This window comes from Podarcis melisellensis (genome assembly GCF_964234715.1).
Source record: "Podarcis melisellensis genome assembly, chromosome: 1".
Lineage (NCBI taxonomy): Eukaryota > Metazoa > Chordata > Lepidosauria > Squamata > Lacertidae > Podarcis > Podarcis melisellensis.
The window spans coordinates 56137351-56157912 of record NC_138528.1 but is presented as its reverse complement, the minus strand read 5'-3'; the positions used below and the strand labels follow the sequence as shown (position 1 = coordinate 56157912).

The 20562-nt window shown below is 42.9% G+C and overlaps 1 protein-coding gene across 2 annotated transcripts in view; it reads left to right on the top strand.

Annotated features, from left to right (window-relative positions):
* Positions 1 to 20562, top strand: part of PDHX (pyruvate dehydrogenase complex component X) — a 50796-nt gene that overhangs the window by 13772 nt on the left and 16462 nt on the right. For both annotated transcript variants that reach the window (XM_081891810.1, XM_081891811.1), the window contains exons 5-7: positions 999 to 1097; positions 11555 to 11726; positions 13118 to 13265. In XM_081891810.1, the coding sequence (XP_081747936.1) occupies positions 999 to 1097; positions 11555 to 11726; positions 13118 to 13265 (419 nt within the window). The remainder of the gene's footprint in view (positions 1 to 998; positions 1098 to 11554; positions 11727 to 13117; positions 13266 to 20562) is intronic.

Genomic DNA, 20562 nt, shown 5'->3' with positions numbered 1-20562 from the left:
GTGTCTTCCCGTGTAAAAGTTGGGGTGTCTAGGCGACGTTTCGACGAGGTCTCACTCGTCATCTTCAGGCTGGTGCTTTCGGCTTCTTGTTACTGGAACAGAGCAGGATCTCAGTGTTTGAGTTCCTATAAATACTGTTGAGGGGGTGTGGTGTATAGCCTCCAATGTTCTGGGCAGAGAGGAAGTTCCCAGGCTAGTGTGCCTTTTCTTCTTTTGTTCCTTAATTACTTGAGGGATATCTTGAGTGATTTCTTGAGTGATATCCTGAGTACCACTTAGGTGGGTCATTAGGTGTGGATTAGTTGCTAAAGTCTTTGTGTCTTGACCTCTTGAACTTTGTGAAGAGTTTTTCTGAGAAGATGGCTGTATTGCACTTAGTTGTGCTCTGGCTTGGCTTCGTGTATAGGGGCGAGCTGTGGTTTTGTGGCCTGTGTCAGCCAGATCTGTGTAGGGATTGCAGGTGGGTGCAGCATCCGGAGGTGCCACCATGGTTTGGCTACTGGATGGTGTCTGTAATTTATCTGTGGAGAGGGTCTGGGTTTGGGTCTGGTGTGGTTGATTGGTGATGGCGTTCTGTGTGCCTCTGGATCTGGTGTCAGTTTTTGTGGGGAGGGCTAATTTCCAGATGTCTGGCAAGCGGGATGTGTCGTCACGCTTGTTCATGTTGTGAGGGTGTTTCTCTATCTCGATGGCTTCCATGATTATTCTCTTGTGGTGATGTTCCATGTTAAAGAGCAATTTGGAATCTGCAAAATTAATTTCGTGTCCTGTTTCTTTCATGTGTAATATATATATATATTACTTCTACTAACTTCAGGGTTACCACAAGTCTGCTGATACTGTGTGTTTGCCTGTTGGCATTTTGACTACAAAAGTGAGAGCATACAAAAGCTTGGTTCAGAATTAAAATATAGGATGATGGTGTATAAACTCCTTTACCAAAATTGACAGGTTTTTAAATACGTGCATTTTTAATGCAGTTTTTTCTTTGTCTGTAGGTTTCGGTTAAGTCCTGCTGCTCGCAACATTCTGGAGACACATGGACTTGATGCAAGTGGTTGCACACCTTCAGGTCCTCGAAGCATCTTCACTAAAGAGTACGGCATCTGTTCACCCCTTTCTTCCTTTATTTCTATATTTCTTCCTCAATTTTTTTTTGGGAGGAAGGATCAATGCTAGGTAAATGTTGAGACTGATTTGATGTCCAATGAAACAGGTATTGGAAGCTATCTTAGGAAGATTTTCTAATCATTATTAGATTGTGGCATATTTGAACTCTGAAATATATTGGTATATATGTGTGGTAGAAGAAAGGAAGGATGAAAGAGAAAAGCAAGACTGCAGCAAAACCTCATATAGGAGGAAGTGAGCAGGCAAGGGCTGGAGTTGCTAGGTCTAGAGTCTTGACAGGAAAAGGCTAACATCTAACTCAGTTGGCATGAATGGGAAAGGACTTGTGGGTAGTGGAGCTCAATGTACACTAGTGGCCAAAATTGTGGAAACCTTTTGGGGAAAGTGTATTTCCGAGATTTGTGGTCTAAACTACGGAGCCTAGGGCTTGCTGATCAGAAGGTTGGCTGTTCGAATCCGTGTGACGGGGTGAGCTCCCGTTGTTCGGTCCCTGCTCCTGCCAACCTAGAAGTTTGAAAGCATGTCAAAGTGCAAGTAGATAAATAGGTGCCGCTCCAGCAGGAAGGTAAACTATGTTTCCGTGCGCTGCTCTGGTTTCGGTGTTCGGTTGTGCCAGAAGCGGCTTAGTCATGCTGGCCACATGACCTGGAAAAACTGTCTGCGGACAAATGCCGGCTCCCTCGGCCAGTAAAGCAAGATGAGCACTGCAAACCCAGAGTCGTCCGCGACTGGACTTAATGGTCAAGGGTCCCTTTACCCTTTTAACACCTGATTGGCTCTCTAAACACTCGTGCACATTGGCTACATTCAAGTGAAGGAAAGCTACTGCATATCAACCTAAGCAAGTTTTTCTGGTTATTTGGCTATAACTTTTGATAGAATACAGATAATTGAACAATCTTTATTGCATTACATTCTTCACTAAATTATCTTCCCATTGATATATAATTTTATGACATTACTAAAAAAAATAGTGGTGTTATGAGCCATCAAACCTCAGAAATACACTTTTCCCAAAAGGTTTCACAAAATTTTGGCCACTAGTTTATGCATCACACATTCCACAGCCACAAAAGATTCTGATGTCCCGATTAAGCAGTTTGTGATATTGAAACCTGTGTGATCAATAGATTAGTAGCAGATGAATTACAGTGGTACCTCATGTTAAGAACTTAATTCGTTTCGGAGGTCCATTCTTAACCTGAAACTGTTCTTAACCTGAGGTACCACTTTAGCTAATGGGGCCTCCTGCTGCCGCCGCGCGATTTCTGTTCTCTTCCTTAGTTCTTAACCCGAGATACTATTTCTGGGTTAGTTCTTAACCTGTTCTTAACCCAAGATACTATTTCTGGGTTAGTGGAGTCTGTAACCTGAAGCATCTGTAACCCAAGGTACCACTGTATAATGCTTTGGTTTTTGTTTTGAATTTATTGAGATTTTTCAAGTAGACAGAAATTACATAACTTGGATGGAATAGTTTCTTGAAGGCCTTCTGGTACCTCGGGTTACAAACACTTCGGGTTACAGACTCTCCTAACCCGGAAGTAGTACCTCGGGTTCAGAACTTTACCTCAGGATGATAACAAAAATTGTGCGGCGGCAGCACGGCAGCAGCAGGAGGCCCCATTAGCTAAAGTGGTGCCTCAGGTTAAGAACGGTTTCAGGTTAAGAATGGACCTGCGGAACGAATTAAGTTCGTAATTAGAGGTACCACTGTAGATATCTTTTGCTATAGAATCCCTGATGGGCAGCCATCCAACCTCTGCTTGAAGGCTGCTTTCCCCCTACCTTAGAAAGAATAGTCTGCCTATAATGTTATAGACCTATACCAAGTCAAGACCTAGATTTAAATGGTTTAGGAAATTATATATTAAAACAAACAACAATGAGAAGCAGCACAGCTTGTGCTTCGTCCACATTGTGACCTGATTTAGACAGAACAGTGAGCTGTGTGGATGTTATATCATTTGTAATAGCAGCTCATTATCAGGAAGCTTAGTCATTATGTAAGTGTAACTGTAAATTATGGTATGTAAGTAGTTCGTGGCAGGTGGGAACCTTCTAGGTCACAAAGATATCTAATTAACTTTTCCTGGTAGCCATGGAGATGTACCACAGATTTTGCTAGAGGAGTAGAGGGAATGTTTGCAGCTAGAGAAATGCCTTTAAAACACACACATGCCAACACCTACCTTTATTATTTCTTGTAACAGAATAAATTGTCTTGGAATAGTCCATTTGAAAGAGGAGTTTGCTGCTTAAATCATCACTGTAAATTTACTAAATCGTGGTAAAAAAGAGGGACACATTCATTCATAGTTGTTTTTTTAAAAGTGTATGAAATTTTTTTGGATAAACAGATTTGAATGAATGTTGGTTGGGAAAATATATGCCGTGCAGCTAAGGCTTGCATCCAAAGTACTGCAAAGTCTCATGTCCCATAAGTTGAAGGATTTATGCTTGGGCAACGAAACTTCGCTGGGCATGTGCCCTGCACTCTTCCCAAATCCCAGCAGATGTAGGGAGCACATGAAGAGAGGGGAGAGGGGAATGTTATATTGCGCAAACATCAATCGTTGTGTTAATCCGGGCATAGGCAAAGTCGGCCCTCCAGATGTTTTGGGACTACAACTCCCATCATCTCTGACCACTGGTCCTGTTAGCTAGGGATGATGGGAGTTGTAGTCCCAAAACATCTGGAGGGCCGACTTTGCCTATGCCTGGGCTAATGGAACAAGGGCATTGGATATTGCCTTTGGAACTGAATTACCGATAAATGCTCTAGGGTTCCTTTCCATGGAGATACAGTGGTACCTCCGGTTGCAAACAGGATCCATTCCGGAGGTCCGACCGGATGCCGAGATTTTCGCAACCTGAGGATCACTGTTATACGCATGCGTGTGGTGGTAGACTGCTTCTGCGCATGTGCGCACGGTGATAGGCTACTTCTGCACATGCACGCGTGGCGGTAGACCGGTTCTGCGCATGCGCACGGCGAAACACTTCCAGGGTTGCTGCTTTTGCAACCTGAAGTTTACGTTACCCAATGAGCTACTGTACCGTGAAATGCAACTGATTCTATTTCTGTACAGTATCTAAATACATGGTTCTTTCTGATTCAGAGTAGATGTTTCTCAGGGCTGGCACTACTAATAGGTACAGTGAGGCAGCTATCTTGGGCAACACATTTCAGGTGTCATGAAAGGGCAACAAGTTGTTAATTTTATTATTATTGTATTTTTAATGCCAGGATGGGAGAAAAGGTGTTCATGACGTTTGCTAGCTCAAATGCCAAAATAACCTGGCTGACCCTTTGTTCTTGACTTGTAGACAGGTGGGAAATGTCATTGGTTACTTCACCTCAAGCTACAAAATGTATTGGGCCAGCCCTGATACTTCTGGTGTAAAACTATCACAGAACAGGGGTTCTCAGACATTTTTTTTAATGCAATTATTACTGCTTTGTCAGGCTTACTAGTTGAAGGCAGCAAGGCAAGTGCCTGTTTGCAGTATAACTTGTTTATTTATTATTCTGTAGATCTCTTGAATGCAAGAAATTTAAAAGATTGAACTATATATCCAGTGCCATCCAGTTTCAGTATTAAGTGCAATTTATCACACATAATGTGGTGGGTTGTATCATTGTCCTGGAAAGTACTGCAGTGCTTACAAATATATATTCACATTGGCACTTACCATAAACCTTGATTAATCGTTGCTGCCATCAAATCTTGTTCTTGTTCCTCTTTCAGGTTTCCCTATTAGCATGTTGTTACCCAATTAACTTTTATGTTTACTGGACAGTCAAGTGTTTTATGTAGTATACAAAGCTGCATAATTGCATAAGCTGTCTGCAATTATTTTCATAATGGTGGTTACTATCAGTATAGCATGTGGGCATTACTGACAAACAAAAGACTCAAATTCTGTAGATGATACATTCAGCAATTATTTTTTGCCTTGGCTGCTCTTTTCAAAACTCAAATGAATGGCAGTACATATATCCTGTGTATTTGAGCCATTTCCCGGGGGAGTATCTGGGAATTAAGCATACAATTCTTCTATTGATACCCTGTTCAAAATCCCTGAGCAATCAAAGACTTGAACTTTTCCCATATATGCATTCATTTGTGACTTGGAATACCTTCAAGTGTTTTAGCTGGATTATTACTGTATTTTTCTATGTATAAGACTAGGGTTTCCCCCCCTAAAAAAATTATGTCCAAAATTTGGGGGCGTCTTATACACGGGGACCATCTCCCCCCATTTGCTTAAATTGGAGTCCCCCAAAATATAGTCTTATAGATGGAAAAATACGGTATGTCCATTGTTTCCTCTGTTTGATTAGGCAGCATTACTTTATTTAGTAATTTTGGCACTTTTCATTTTATTTGATTAGCTATCCAGTGTTTACATAATTGAAAAAACACAATCTCCTATATTAAAGGAAAAAATATGGACTAGGATCTTAGTAAGCTAATATAGGTGCAGCCAAGGTTTTGAGCTTGGCTAGTTAGTTTGCTTTTTACACTTTTAATAGCCTCCCCATGCCAGCTGTATCACAAATTCAAAGTTTCCTAAGTTTTGAGCTACGGCACAGGGATCTGCGACTTGAAAGACACAAGCCAAAAGTCCCTTGTGTGTGTGTGTGTGAAATTAGTTGCACAGTTCTTTGGAGTCTGGCCATAGTCTTAATATGAATGCAGGTGATATTTGTGGATATTTGAATATTAAAAATAGGGGCAGGTGTGTTTCTACATAATATGGAAACCTGCCAAATTCAGAAGGGCTGTTCATTCTTCCAACTTTGCTCTCACATCTGCTTTGAGTTGTATTGCAAGGAACAAGTAAACATGGATCTCTTGTATGTGAGAGAGCAATAAAAAAAAACTTACTTGGATGGGTTAGGCAACCCTTATGCTTTCGGTAAACCCTTTTCAGTAGGAAAAATAAATAAATCCTAAAATAAATGAACTATGGGCAAAGTTGCCTACTTGGAAGTGAGTCCCTAAATATGCATGAATCAGCAGTTCTGTGCATAGAAGTAACATTCAGTGTGCACATGACAACTGCCTGCTGCCTGAATGTTATTTACAGATTGCAGTTCATGGTCTTTATGCCGGTAGTTGGATTGCTGAATGGTATTGGCCGTAGCTGCCAAGGAGACTGAATGTTCCATGGCAGCTGTAGTTAGTCAGTAAAATGTGGAAGCCAGAGGGGAAACTAGTGAATTGTGTAAAGATGGACCTGCCATGTGGGAGATACCACCTCAGCAGTTTTCTGTCTTGAAGGTGACTTAACTACGGCTTGGGAAATCTATCTTTTTTTATTATTGAATTTGTATAATGTCCTTCCTCCCAAAGGGGCCCAGGGCAGCAGACATCCAAACGTTAAAAAAATACAATGTTAAATAATTTTTTTTTAAAAAAAACACCATATTTTAAAACAATTTAGAATATTTCAAAGCCATCGCATCCCCTCACAGTTACTAATTTCAGAATTGCCGTGGCCAGTATCTTATCAGCCATCAAATATCTATACTTATCAGCCATCAAATCTCTAAATTTTCTCCTGAAAGTCAATAATGAGGGAGAGAGACACACCTCACCAGGCAGGGCACTCCATGAACGGGGAACTACCACCAAGAAGGCACTGCTGTAGTTCATTGCCAACAGCGCGGCTGCTAGAGCACCACCAATAGGGTGTCCCCTACCGATTGTGGTGCCCAAGATGGTTGATTTGGGGGAGATGCTTTCTTAGGTTCTTGAGTCCCCAAACCGTTAACACTTGGTACACTAGCTAACATTTTGAATTGGGCTCGGTAGTTGACTGGCAGCCAGTGCAGAAATTTCAGGACAAGTGCTAGCCTGGCATCCAAACTGAAACCTGCTTATGTAGCTTTGAGAAGAAATTCAGAGTCCAGTTGAAGCCGTGGCCCTACAAGCAGTGCTTTTCTTCTTGAAAATAAGGTGCCAGAACTGCTTGCCCCTTGAGTACCCCTAGAAAAGAGCACTACCTGCAAAGAACCCTCTTAGTTGTTCTGTTCACTCTATTCTGCTAATCTTACTGACAGTATTTGGCTCGATAATTCCCAGTCTGGTTCTTTTCAGAACTGCAGGTGGCAGCAAGACACAATTTTTATAGGCTGTGACATCTTAACCAGTTAAAGTAGCTAAATCCCTTGCATTCTATCTTGCAAATTAATTGTGGAAATAGATCTGGATTCCATATAAAGGATTCATTGGTCAATTACCACAAAATCTTTACTAGCATGAACCTGTATTTGGTTTTAATAATACTGGCTTTTACCTTTATTTGGAAATATATACATTGTCTGTTTGTTCTAACCTCTATACAGTTTAGCGGAAGCAGTTTCTGTCCTGTTAAAACATAGCTTTGCTCTTTTTGTATCACAAACCAAGAAATCCTGGAAACCAGCTTAGATGCAAAATTGGAATATGAATTGTATTTTTTTATACCCCAAGTGTTGGGCTATAACCACATTTCCTCCAGTGATAAGGATCTATCTACAACCTATTATAGCATATATATATATTTTTTAAAAAAGATCAAATAACTATATACAGCATACTTTGAGAACATCTAATAAAAGGCAAAATGACACTTGTTTGTGTAAATTAAACAATAGTGAAAAGGAAGCTCACACACCAGGTCAGAAGTTTATGGCTGAAGTTCATACTTCATTGAAATCAGTGGCAAAACCCCTATTGATTTTAATGGGCCAGTTTGGCTCCCATAATTATTAACTAAAGCACTGCATGTCACAAATAAATTAATTCATAACTAGCAGCAATATATTATCTATGCAAGTCGCAGGGGAAGCAATTAAATTTTATGGGGGTACTGTGGCATCTAAAAGAAGATGTATGTATGATATATATGTAATCTTCAGTACATTTAAGCATCTTTCTGGCTGACAAATGGCCTGTCCTGTTGAACCCTGTAATTATTTATTACTGTTACTAAGATTTTCTATAGTGCTTTGAATATGTTAATTATTCCAAAGTCACTGAAGCTGGTAATGGTATGAAAGAGTTGATAATGGTATTTTATTGTATGAGAATGAGAGTGAAAACTTCTTTCAACCACAACTTTCAAATCTCTCTGAATTAGGAAAAATCTATTAATAATGCAGCTAGCAGTATAAATTTCCTAATAGCTATTTTAAGCTGTCCAGTCTTTCTGCGCAAGATAGTTATGGCTTTTAGAATTAAGAAATTGAAGACTGTAAAATTTTATGGCTTTATTATATCAGTCTTTAAAAATAGTCAATGTTCCATTATATGAACCGTGTAATATAATTCCCTAGGCTTCTTTTTGTTCTTTACCTACCAAAATGCATCTATGTAACTTGGAACAAGGTTTATTTTTTCCCCACTGACAGGTTTCACACATGCAGTTGTATGCTGGCTTTGATTTCTAATGATGTCTTGTAGTGCAAAATAAGAAAATAGTACAGAATGAATGACAGAAAATCCTAACTAGTGTATTACTATTTGCGGTCAGTAGCACCTCAATTCTGTTGTTTGCTTCTAGTATCTGATATTATCTCTGAACCTTGAGGTTCCATTTAATCCCATTGCTGATAGCATCTGTTAGATACATTGACCCACTTCACACGTCACAGGAAACCATAGTTAATAGTTTGCCATGAATGTGCCTTTGGGGGCTGGTGTGTGGAGGAAACAAACTTCAATTCTAGCTTTAATGTTAACCAGGGATCATGGCTTTTGTTTTACTCCCAACAAACCATGATATGTAGTCTAGACTTACTTTAGGCTTACTTTAGGCGTGTAACCATTTGGTGCCTGTATATAATGCTAAGCCTGGAATCATGGTTTGTTCTTCCATATGCTAGCACAGCAGTTGCAGTCATGGCAAACAATTTATGGTGGTTTACTGTGACGTGCAAAAAAGCCAGTCTTTAAGAGTCATCACAGCCTGAGGCAGTGAATTCCTTCTAGGTATTATTTTTAAATCTCCAATTAAAGAGAAAAGGAGGATAAAACAAAAAGGTAAATAATTATGCTTTTGTTTACAGATAGGTAGCCGTGTTGGTCTGCCATAGTCAAAACAAAAATTTTTTTCCTTCCAGTAGCACCTTAAAGACCAACTAAGTTAGTTCTTGGTATGAGCTTTCGTGTGCATGCACACTTCTTCAGATACTTCAGATATGCTTTTGTTATAATCATGCCAGTATGGATGTAAAGTTAACTTCCTCTAAATCAGGCATCCTCAAACTCGGCCCTCCAGATGTTTTGGGACTACAATTCCCATCATCCCTGACCACTGGTCCTATTAGCTAGGGATGGTGGGAGTTGTAGTCCCAAAACATCTGGAGGGCTGAATTTGGGGGTGCCTGTTCTAAATCATGGTTAAGAATTCAGGAACCAGCCTTGGGAATGTGAGTTCACTCTCCCTCTCTCTGAAGCAAGTTCTTTCCCTTCTGCTGTAACCACATTTAAAGGAAATGTCAACATATAACATGGTTTTGGACCCGATTTAAATGGGAAGCTTTGTCAGCCACCATTAATGTAGATGTTTCCTTAGCTATAGTGAGAATTCACCCTAAGAATGTGGGGAATGGGACTGCATATCCCTCAAGATGGATCCCTATTTTTTGGTGAGGAAACCAGCACATACCACCCAAGTGCCCTGGGAAAAAATGGGGCATCCTGTTTATTCAGGTGAGATTGTGGTGGCCATTTTGGATGCTGCGCTCTTGCTCCATGCTCTTGCCCCAGAAAAAGTGCTTCTTCCACATTGAGAGTGCAGCATGGGTCACATGACTCATCCAGAAGCAGACCAACGTTCAACTTCTTCTGGATGCAATCCATATTTTTAGAAGCCTTAAATACGCCAGTAACTTTCTAAATTGTCTTGTGTCTTGTAAAGTACAGTGGATATTTGAGCTGCATATTACCAGTTCGAGAAATGGCTGAGAGGAAGGATAATGTTTAGTTGGTACTGTTCCATTTAATGTATTAGGCTGACTGTAATAACTGTAGCTGTATGTGCAGCCATAATTGTAAAGGGGGGGGAGGGGCTGTATGGACTGACTAGATGAGAAATCTCTCATGATACATGAGAAATACAACAGTGCTGAGCACAAAGTTGATCGACTTTTAGTTATTCATCTCTGAACGATTTGCAATAGATTTGGGGGGGGATTTGTGTTAAAGGATTCAAAGTTCAATTTGTTACAGTAAACCAATTGTTGGTCTGAGCCATGTAAAAAGAACCCTATTCCTCAATTTTGCCTTCCTGAGCCACTGTTTTGGACTGGGCACCAATTGAACCTTTGTGTTTCAGTAAATAAAAAGAGGAGATCTCACCAATCTACAGTCTGCCCACCTCATGGATGCTTGTGGAAATGGCACCATTTGAAAGATCTGTTTGGTACACTGGATTAATAAAATCTTATAAATCAAATTACTCATGTATGAATATTTTAACTTATTAGGATACTTCTTTATATTCTTCACATCTGAAGACTTTTTAAATAACTGGAGTAAGATTTTTAAAAATCAAAAAGTGATTCTGCTTCTCTAACCATGAAAATGACAATAGTACATTGGCTGGAAGCATATACATCCCTGGAGAATTTGTTCTTTGCTGATGGAACTTCACCTGTACCTTGTACTGAGCATTTCATGTACCAAACTTGTGGGAAGATTATGTTCTGTATATATTGCATCATAATCCCTGGACAGAATAATAGCAGTGTCTAGAAAAGGTGTTGGCAGGGCAGGGAGACTTTGCGTGCGCAGGAAATCAAAATGAAAAATGTGTTTGCTTCCTATTTCATAAATTCTAATCTTGGATTAAGCACTTTCCACACAGTCTTCTCACCCAGGGTTTTTAATTTTAGTTTCAGTCTTGTGATATAAAAAAGCAGGTCAGCTGCCAGCTACATTTTAAAGGTGTTGTTGCAGTACTAACTCACAGCCTTGTCACGTTTTCAGCTTTTGTGTTGCCAACCCCTCACTCCCAACCCAAGTTACACATTTGATTTCAAAGGTGATGAAGTTGTCGTGGATTAACTTCCCATCCCACCATGGGATGTGGTTTGTCCGAAATATATATCTCGAGGGCAAAAAGAAAATTGAAAGGTAGCCTTAGCGGAAGAAAGATTATAAAAGCTCTTTCCACCCCACTCCCCACACCACAACTTGGCATATTAGTGAACCACTGTTTCCATAATTGTTGAGGATTACTTGGAGCAGGAAGTGGCCCTGGTTTGAAGAAAAGAACTTTACAAATATTTCAAACAGTTGTTGGGGTTCACAGCAATCCTCATTAGCATTAGAGATTTAGTTTTTAATTCGGGGGTGTGGGTTGTTTTGCATTTCTGCTTTTACTGTATTCTAAAGTGTGTCTGCATTTGTCGTTTAAACAACAGGGATGCCCTCAAGCTTTTAGAGCAGAAGCAGAAAGGGAAACCTGTAGCAGCAAAGCCAGTGGTTTCTTCACTCCCTGCACAACAACCTGGAGTGCCTTCAGCAACAACACCTCTTCCTGCTTCTCGTCCTCTGGCTCCACCTGTTTCTGTGCCAGGTCGACCTGCTTCCGTGGTAATAACTATGGAAGAATTGTTTTCCCCCCCTTGAATTTTCAGACAGGTCAAAACAAAACACAGTAATGTGGGTTAAAATAAGAGGAAGCTTTGTAGTAACCAAGAGGGATCTTCATATTCAGATCACAGTATCTCTTTCAAATAGCTGGTCGGGGGAATACAGTGGTGCCTCGCAAGACAAAAAGAATCCATTCCGCGATTCTCTTCGTCTAGCGGTTTTTTCGACTTGCAAAGCAAGCCCATTGACAGCTTAGCGGATTAGCGCTACAGCGGTCTAGCGGCTTCTAGCGATCAGCTGTTAAGCGGCTTATCAGCGGATCAGCTGTTAAGCGGCTTAGTGGCTTAGGAAAAGGGGGAAAAAGCGGGGGGAAACCGCGGGGACTCGCAATATTTTTTCATCTTGCGAAGCAACCCTATAGGGAAATTCGTTTTGCGAAGCGCCTCCAAAACGGAAAACCCTTTCGTCTAGCGGGTTTTCTGTCTTGCGAGGCGTTCGTCTTGCGGGGCACCACTGTAGATAGATACAGGGCTATCTCTGTCATAGTCACATACAGATGGGACTCGAGAGATGCCAAGGAAGAAGAAGGGAGCGAATTCTAGAATCTGTCACATCCCAGTTGAAAGAAGACAGAACATTTTGCATATGTCCACCACAGGGACATGGATAAGCATGCGCAAGTGTCCCCAAATGAACAGGGGTCACATAGCACTGTCGAAATTACATTAGTTAAGCTTATAAGGTGGGCAGGATCCCCACCCCACCCCTATTTTAAAGGATCTTTAAAGGATGCATTTCTTAGGATCTACTTAGATTGAGTTTTCTGCCTTGCGTTGGGTTGGACTAAGTGACCCTCGGGGTCCCTTCCAACTCTACAATTCTGTGGTCCTGCTGCATTTTTTCCCTTCCTTCCCCTCCTTTTCTTGGGTTTGTGGGAATTTAAAAAGAGCCTCCCAGCTCTCCCATCGCTTCCCTATCATGGAAACTCCAGAAAATATACAGGGCTATCTGAGAAGACACAGGTGCTCTTTTTTGATTGCACAAAAAAAAAAAAGACTTGTGGGAGATATACAAACTTGTTGAGGCTTTTTCCTCATTTTTGTAGGGAACAAATGAACTGGCCAGGAGCACACCTTCAAGTAAAATGCATTTATCACTTGTGTCAACAGTATAAAAATAAAAAAGTGTGTAATGAGTTCAAAAAGATGAGAGGTCATTTGAAAAGTTTCCTTATGGCAGAGATGCTTCTGGGTGGATCACATCATTCCAGCTTTCACCATCAATGTTGTTTTGAAATTCAAACTTTGTTATTTATTGCTATTAGCATATTTCATTGAACTTTTCTTCCTTTAATGTAGTATGTGCAATGTGTTTTTTTATTTGTATTATAGGGCACATTCACTGAAGTCCCTGCTAGCAATATTAGAAGAGTTATTGCTCAGAGGCTAACAGAATCTAAAACCACCATACCTCATGCATATGCAACTGCTGATTGTGACCTTGGTGCTGTTATGAAACTAAGGCAAGAGCTGGCAAAAGGTGAACTATTACTATTTATAAATTTTTGTTTCATATAATATGCTCCGTTTGCTGATCTATCCTGATCTACTATTTGGTCAGCAATTCTGCATACTTTGTCATGGATGGTTAGGATTTATATATTCAGCTAAGCATTGCTGGTAATAAATTAAACTATCCTGCACGTGAAGGAATGAAACTGTTCACTCCTTCGTGTTTTGTTTGCCTCTTATAAAATTGTTACTTTTTGCTGAGGTTCTCCTGCACAGGAAATTTAATTAGGGTTGTTACTGTGATGTGTTATGTGTTGTTGCTTTCCATTTTACCGTTCTTCAGGATTATACAGTAATTAAAAGTGGGTAAGAAGTGTTTTAAGTAAACAAACAAGCCTAGCAATGAAGGGGAAACACACTCTTTCTAATTAGCTTTGGAGTCAAGCAAGAAAATAAGGTACAGTGGTACCTCAGGTTACATACGCTTCAGGTTACATACACTTTAGGTTACACACTCCACTAACCCAGAAATAGTGCTTCAGGTTAAGAACTTTGCTTCAGGATAAGAACAGAAATTGGGCTCCGGCGGCGCGGCAGCAGGAGGAGGCCCCATTAGCTAAAGTGGTGCTTCAGGTTAAGAACAGTTTCAGGTTAAGACTGGACCTCCGGAACGAATTAAGTACTTAACCCGAGGTACCACTGTAGTTGACTTGTTGCGTCAGAGCCATGACAATTGAAGAGAGGGAGAAGAAAGGGCTGAGGAAAAAGCACAGTTGGACATTGCATCAGAGAGGCCAGAAAGGGACCTAGAAGCTGAACTGAGAGGCGCAAGTGTTGACTTATTGACTTGGTTCGGGAAATGGTCTAACTAGGTACATATTTCTCTATTGATTTGTTCTTATGAGTAATTACTCACTCTGTAAACCTAGGCTTTCCCCCCTAAAATAAACAAAAACTGTTAACTTGTTGTCTCACTAAAACCTTAATTGAAAGCATGACATGTTTTGGGGGGGAAATGTTCTTGGGCCTTGTTTATTCACCCCACACCTAAATGCCACACCACTCTCCTCAGTCCAGGGAGTAGGTTGGGTGGGTTAAAAGTCCAAGAGATTAAAGGGCTGTTGAGTGGAGGCAGCCAGAAGAAAAAAGATATATCCACTTGGGGGCAGTGATGAAGCTAACAAAAAAGAATGGTTGTTTTGGCAGGTTTGCTTGCCGCCGCTCCTTCTCACGGTCCAGGCTTTAGCCCGTGCCATCACACTACAAATCACCAAATTGATTTAAGCAATTTTGCTTTCCCCATATTTCCATTTAAGCTGCCTTGATTTCTTAATTCTGTTTCGGCTGTAACGATTTTCCGTTGAAATTGAGAGTGCTGCCTCTCTATTACTTAATGCTTTAAACACAGAGAATGAAATTGCTTCCCTGATTGGGGGTATAATTTAAAATGCCCTGTTTAAAAAGGTATTGGCGCTTCAAAATTGCTGGTTCACTTTTTATACATAAATTAAAACATTTACAAAATGAGTACATGCTGTGGAACAGGGATGGGGAAATTGCTGCTCTGTGGGCGGGATGGGGTTCACAGTGCTCTGGCCCACAGGCTCGCTCACCAATGCAAGGCCACGCACCTCTCCAATGCAAGGCTTTTTTGAAGCCTAATTGCTGTGCTGGAGGGGAAAGGCTAGAATGAGAGACTGAGAGCATGAGCTGTCAGTGTTTGGAGCAGCCCATTCACTCTCAGCTCTAGCCATGCCCACTTTTGATTTCGCCCTGCCCACCACTGGCCATGATGTGTTTCTTATAAAAGGTGAAAAGCCAGAATTATCTGGGCAACAGCAGTAGGGGTTTTTTTTGGGGGGGGGGTGTATTAAAAAATTTTCTCTAAGGATTCAGATAAACTAAAACACCTCTTGTTAGACAAATATGCGCACGTGAACAACTGTCTGAAGCTGAATGGGTCTCATTCGATAAATTGTAAGAGACAATGAGTACAACTGCTGAAGATGGTATGTGTGTGTGTGTGTGTGTGTGAGAGAGAGAGAGAGAGAGAGAGAGAGAGTGAGAGAGATCAAGACAGAAAAATATTGTTGAACTAAGCAATCTTTGTGTCCAGATTGGGAAGAATATGTAAAATATGTAAAATCTGAGGGAGATAAAGGATTAGTTTCTTGAGGAAGATCTGCGAATCTTTCACAAGGTTAGTTCCCATGAAGATGCTGTGTCTTAAGGGCATGGCTTGATCAATTTCACCAGTCCTCCTTATCAAGTGGAGGAGCCAGGCTCTGGTGAGTGAGATGCACCTGAGATTTCCTCCAGATCTGGAGCTACAGTGCAGATGGTGCTATTTTTCTAGAAAAAGAGGTGCTGGAACTCACCATTAATGCCTCCCCTTGTCCTTTCATAATGGCAATGGCGCCCACCTGAGAAGTGCCAGAATTGAGTTCCAACTGGGGAAAAAGCCCTGGAGAAACCCACTCTTGCTCCATACACAAAGCTTGGCGGGAGCCTGCACAAGCAGAGCAAGGTTCTGCCTCTCAGTTCAGAATAGGAGGCAAGACATGGGAGGTTCCCTCAGCTTGGAGCAGCTGGCAGGTTTAGAAACAGAGCCAGCCTCTTCCTGTCCCTTCAGATGAACAGTTGTGAGTTGCGGTTTGTTGCTCCTCCCACTCCTTCCCAGCTGCAAAAATTGGAGTAATTCTTTTTGGCGGGGGCGTTCTTTTTAACAATTTTGCATATTTTTAATCCTATTTTACATGTTCAGCGATTAATATCTTAAATGATGATATTGATGTAAATCAGTGTTTCCCAACCGGTGTTCCGCGGCGGGCGAGTCGGGAGGCGGGGCGGCGGCAGCGAGGATCCGCGTCGAGCCGGGGGCGGCTCCGCGGTGATGGTGCCGAGGTTTCTCTCTCCATTCTCCCCTCACACACACACACACACAGGAAATAACACAGGATCAGCTGACAGGACCCGGCCAATGGGGCGGCGGCGGGGCAGCGCGCACAAAAGGGAGGAGCGCGAAACGGCGGCGGCGCAGGGCGGGAGGGCGGCGCATTGCGCGTGCTCAAACCTGCCCTCCGAGGCGCAGAGGGGAGCTGGGCAAGCGCCTTCTTCAACCACGCGCTCGTTTAAAAGTTTCTCTTTCAAAAAGGAAATGTGGGTTTCTTCCACCCCATTGTCTGCGACTCCGCCCACTCCATCCTCCTCCCCCTCGCCCGCCCGCGGCGCCTCGCTCCTCAGCCTCCGCCATGTACCGCTCGCTCCGCTCCCTCCAGTGCCTGAGTTGCGCCAGGGGCGCCGCCGTCCACGCGCGCCAGAGGGGCCCGCCGACCTGCAGCCGCCACGCGCAGCCATGGAGGATGGTGAGCGACGCCCCCCCCACTGCGCGCGCAATGGAGGGAGGGAGGCGCAAGGGCGTCAGAGGTGACCTTTGCCGGCCTCTTGCGGGACAGGCGCCTCCTGCGCGGCTGAGGGGCCCCTTCCCGCCTTTGTGGGCCTGACGCGGCCTCAGGGTTCCCTCCCTCTCTCCACATATATAAATTGGCTTTTATTATTAGCGCTTTCGCATTCCTTTTTCTCCCTCCCAGGAGCTCCGGTGGGGGGGGCGGGCGGGGCTCCCCGCCATTTACCCCCCACAACAACCCTGTGAGGGAGGCCGGGCTGAGAGGATTCCAACCCGCGTCCGCCCCCGCTGCTTCCTTCAAGTGGCGTCCTGGGCGAGGACAACATTTGACGGCCCCTCCCTCAAATATCCCTCATTTTCGCAATAATTCATTTTGGTACAGCTGCTTTTTCCAACGGATCTGTTCAGTGTTGTTATTTGCGCCCCTCTGCCACCAGCAGCGTCCCAAATACAGCGCTGCTCCCCTCCTTAGGATGCCAAGCACTCTGAATTGGGAAGTGGCCCCCTTGGGAAGAGGGAGGCTTGCCTCCAAGTAAAGATGAATATGAAAGTACCTTGTTTTTAAGGGCCTGCGGTGGTGGTGGCTGTTTAACATCCAAGGCTCACAACACAAAAACACAAAACTACATTACATGGGACAGTGGTACCTCGGGTAACTGAGGCTTCAGGTTACAGACTCCACTAACCCAGAAATATTACCTTGGGTTAAGAACTTTGCTTCAGGATGAGAACAGAAATCGTGCTCCAGCACGATTTTTTTATAATAATTAAAAAAGTTAACTACAGCTTTGAAACTTCCCAGGAGAGGCCGCCCAGCGCGGGGCTCTCGACGTTTGCCTGCCTGGCTGCCTGCGAGCTCGGCGGGCAGCGCCTCCGTCCGCAGCGCCTGCCTCGCGGCTCTCATTCCCTGCCCCTGCCAAAGCTCACCCAGCCAAGCCGCGCTCTCCTTCCTGCCTCGCTTTGCTGCCTCCTCCCCCCCCACCCCCAAAGCTTGGAGGTTCCCCGGCGCCGGCCCGCAGGTTTGACCCCCTTCTCACACCTGTTCGCGCTCCTTGCACGGAATGGGGCGGATGGGGAGGAACGGGGCTCGCCGCTGCCTCCGCTCACCCTCCCCCCCTCCGCCAGCGGTCCCGCGATTCTTGGCTTTTTGGCGGTTGGCACAGAAGGAAGGCAAGGGGGGGGAATTGAAACTTACACTTTCGTGCGTCCCTCCCGGCGTGACGCTGCGCACTGACGTCACGGGGCTGTGGTGTGCCTCGAGATTTTTTTCATGAAACAAGTGTGCCTTTGCCCAAAAAAGATTGGGAAACACTGATGTAAATAACACAGCAAGACATTTTCCCTTGACCTCTGCATTTCAGAGACCTAACATGAAACTTGAGAGGAAAGAGGCTCTCCCCTATTCCTTCATCCCTCTGCCAGCAGAGTCCCTCTGTGGATGGTTTTCATTGAGCTGACTCTTGGGACTGACTGATGACTTCCCTAAAAGCTTCTCTTAGATCTCCCCAAGCTCAACTGGTTGTTCTCAGAGACCCAGCAAGTACCTCTGAGCCTGGGAGGGGGAACATCCTAAAAAGTGAGTTTCTCTGCCTGCCATCTCCAAGGAGAAGTCTAGCACAGAAACAATGAATTTTGTGTAGGTGGTGAGAGAGGCAACTGCCCTCTGTTGGTCCTTCCCTGGGGGGACATGCCCCCTTCAGGCAGGGAACAGATTAGTTGGGGAGGGAAAGCAGACAAGAGGAACCCTGGTGGCTGAGGAGGAGGGTTGAGATGAGGAAAATTCAAAAAAGATTTTATTCTCCAGAGTCTACAGATATTGCATTAGGCTGCAGAAAGGCAGCGGATTTTTGCTTGGCATTCCGTCTCCCTTAAAAAAGGAAACTGATAATTTAGATCAGTGCTGCTGACACTATTGTACAAAAGACTTTAAACCAGAAAAGCTAAATAGTACACATGATAGCACATGAAAGCAAAGGCTATATCTGTGTCTAATAATTAGCTCAGTTTCATAAATGTAGACAGCTTGGGTGGTGGGTGAGAAGACAGCCTAGTAGAAAGTGTAGCAAAAGGAAACTTCCAAAGTGAGCCTAGCATAAAGGAGATAAAAGGTACTCAGAAGCAGTCTGATGTCTTTCATATAATGGATGTCTCTTCAGCAGTGACTATACTTGAGGGGGGGACGGAATTCCTTGACTCTCCTAATTCAAAATTACGGTATGTGTTCAAGATATGCAGTCCCTCTGATGACAGTCCATTTGTGCTCCAAAACCTGGTGCATTTTAATGGAACAAAATTTGTCTTTGCACCACTTTACAGTCTTCTGAACCTTAGCTGTAGTTTGGTAATCGGCTTCTCTTTCATGTGTGTGTGTGTGTGTGTGTGTGTGTGTGTGTGTGTGTTGCAATCTAGCATTTAGCACTGATCATTCTTAAATTGGTTTTGATGACCAACAGGGTCACCTGGATGTCATGCCACAGGCAAAGGATTTTGATTTAATGGAAGCTTTGCTTCTGCAAAGAGTTAAACTGCTTTGATACGGCCATATTCCCAACTGCAACAAGAATCCACAAGTTCCACTGTAAGCTTCCTCACATGAATGGCTTTGCCTTTTGGCTGAAGCATTTCAAGGTTACCTTTTTAATTAGCAGCCTTGGACGATGTGAAGGCCAAAAGTCTTCCATTAGAATTCTAAACAGGTACGGTTTATTCATATGGTGATTCTGGTTTTCCAATATAAAACTAACTCTATTGAAGTTTGTGTTTTGTTTTTGAGCTCCCATAATTAGACACTTGACAGCATTACAATTGGGGGAAAAAGAGATTTCCAGCTTTCAGGTCTCCAGCAAGAGATTTCTGTGGCTTAAATAAGAACATTGCATGGCATTTATATTATTTTTTCTTACTGCTAGTGTACTTTGTTAGGACAAATAGGAAAAATGATTAGGCCGCTTGAGACAGGCATGGGGTCAGTGGAAAAACTAAGGTCACTATGATTTGGTGGTAACATTCTTCTATGGTTCTGCAAATTCTCTCCCCCCCCCCCAAATATACAGTGGTACCTCGGGTTAAGTACTTAATTTGTTCCGGAGGTCCGTACTTAACCTGAAACTGTTCTTAACCTGAAGCACCACTTTAGCTAATGGGGCCTCCTGCTGCTGCTGTGCCGCCGGAGCACGATTTCTGTTCTCATCCTGAAGCAAAGTTCTTAACCTGAAGCACTATTTCTGGGTTAGCGGAGTCTGTAACCTAAAGCGTATGTAACCTGAAGCATATGTAACCCGAGGTACCACTGTATAGGGGGTTAAGTTCGTAGTAATTTTGTCTGGTTTGAACCTTCCTCAGCTATATTTTCGTAGAACAACTGTGTGTCCCTTTTCTGTTGTTTGTTTAAAGGCTATCTTCCTATTTATTTTCAACACAACTCTCAGAAAAATATATTTTTTGCTCCACATTATTGATTTAAACAGACTGCTCCTCTCAAAACAAAGAAGGCCAGATACATTTTGAAACATGTTTTAACAATCTAACCCTGTGCATGTCTGCTCAGGAGTAGCTTGTTTTGAGTTCAATAAGACTTAACTCCAAGCAAGGTTAGTGTGTATATAGGATTGCAACCCAAGTCATAATAAAGTTCACTGTAACCTAATGAAAGATTTTCCACCACAGTTCTGTTGGCTGCTTGTATTATACATACTGTAAAAGTGTTGTGGTGCTAACTGCAGGCTGCATTCTTTTATATATATGTATATATCTTTGGAATTTTGAATATTAATCCTGATTTTGCGCAGATCTAATAGAATTCAGGTACCCATTTTTATTAAACTTTCTAGGCAGACCTAAATAGAACCTGAACCAATGAAGGAACTGCCCTGTGGTATCCAATCTAGAAAGGACAAGGGCAGGTTATAAGGGACGATTT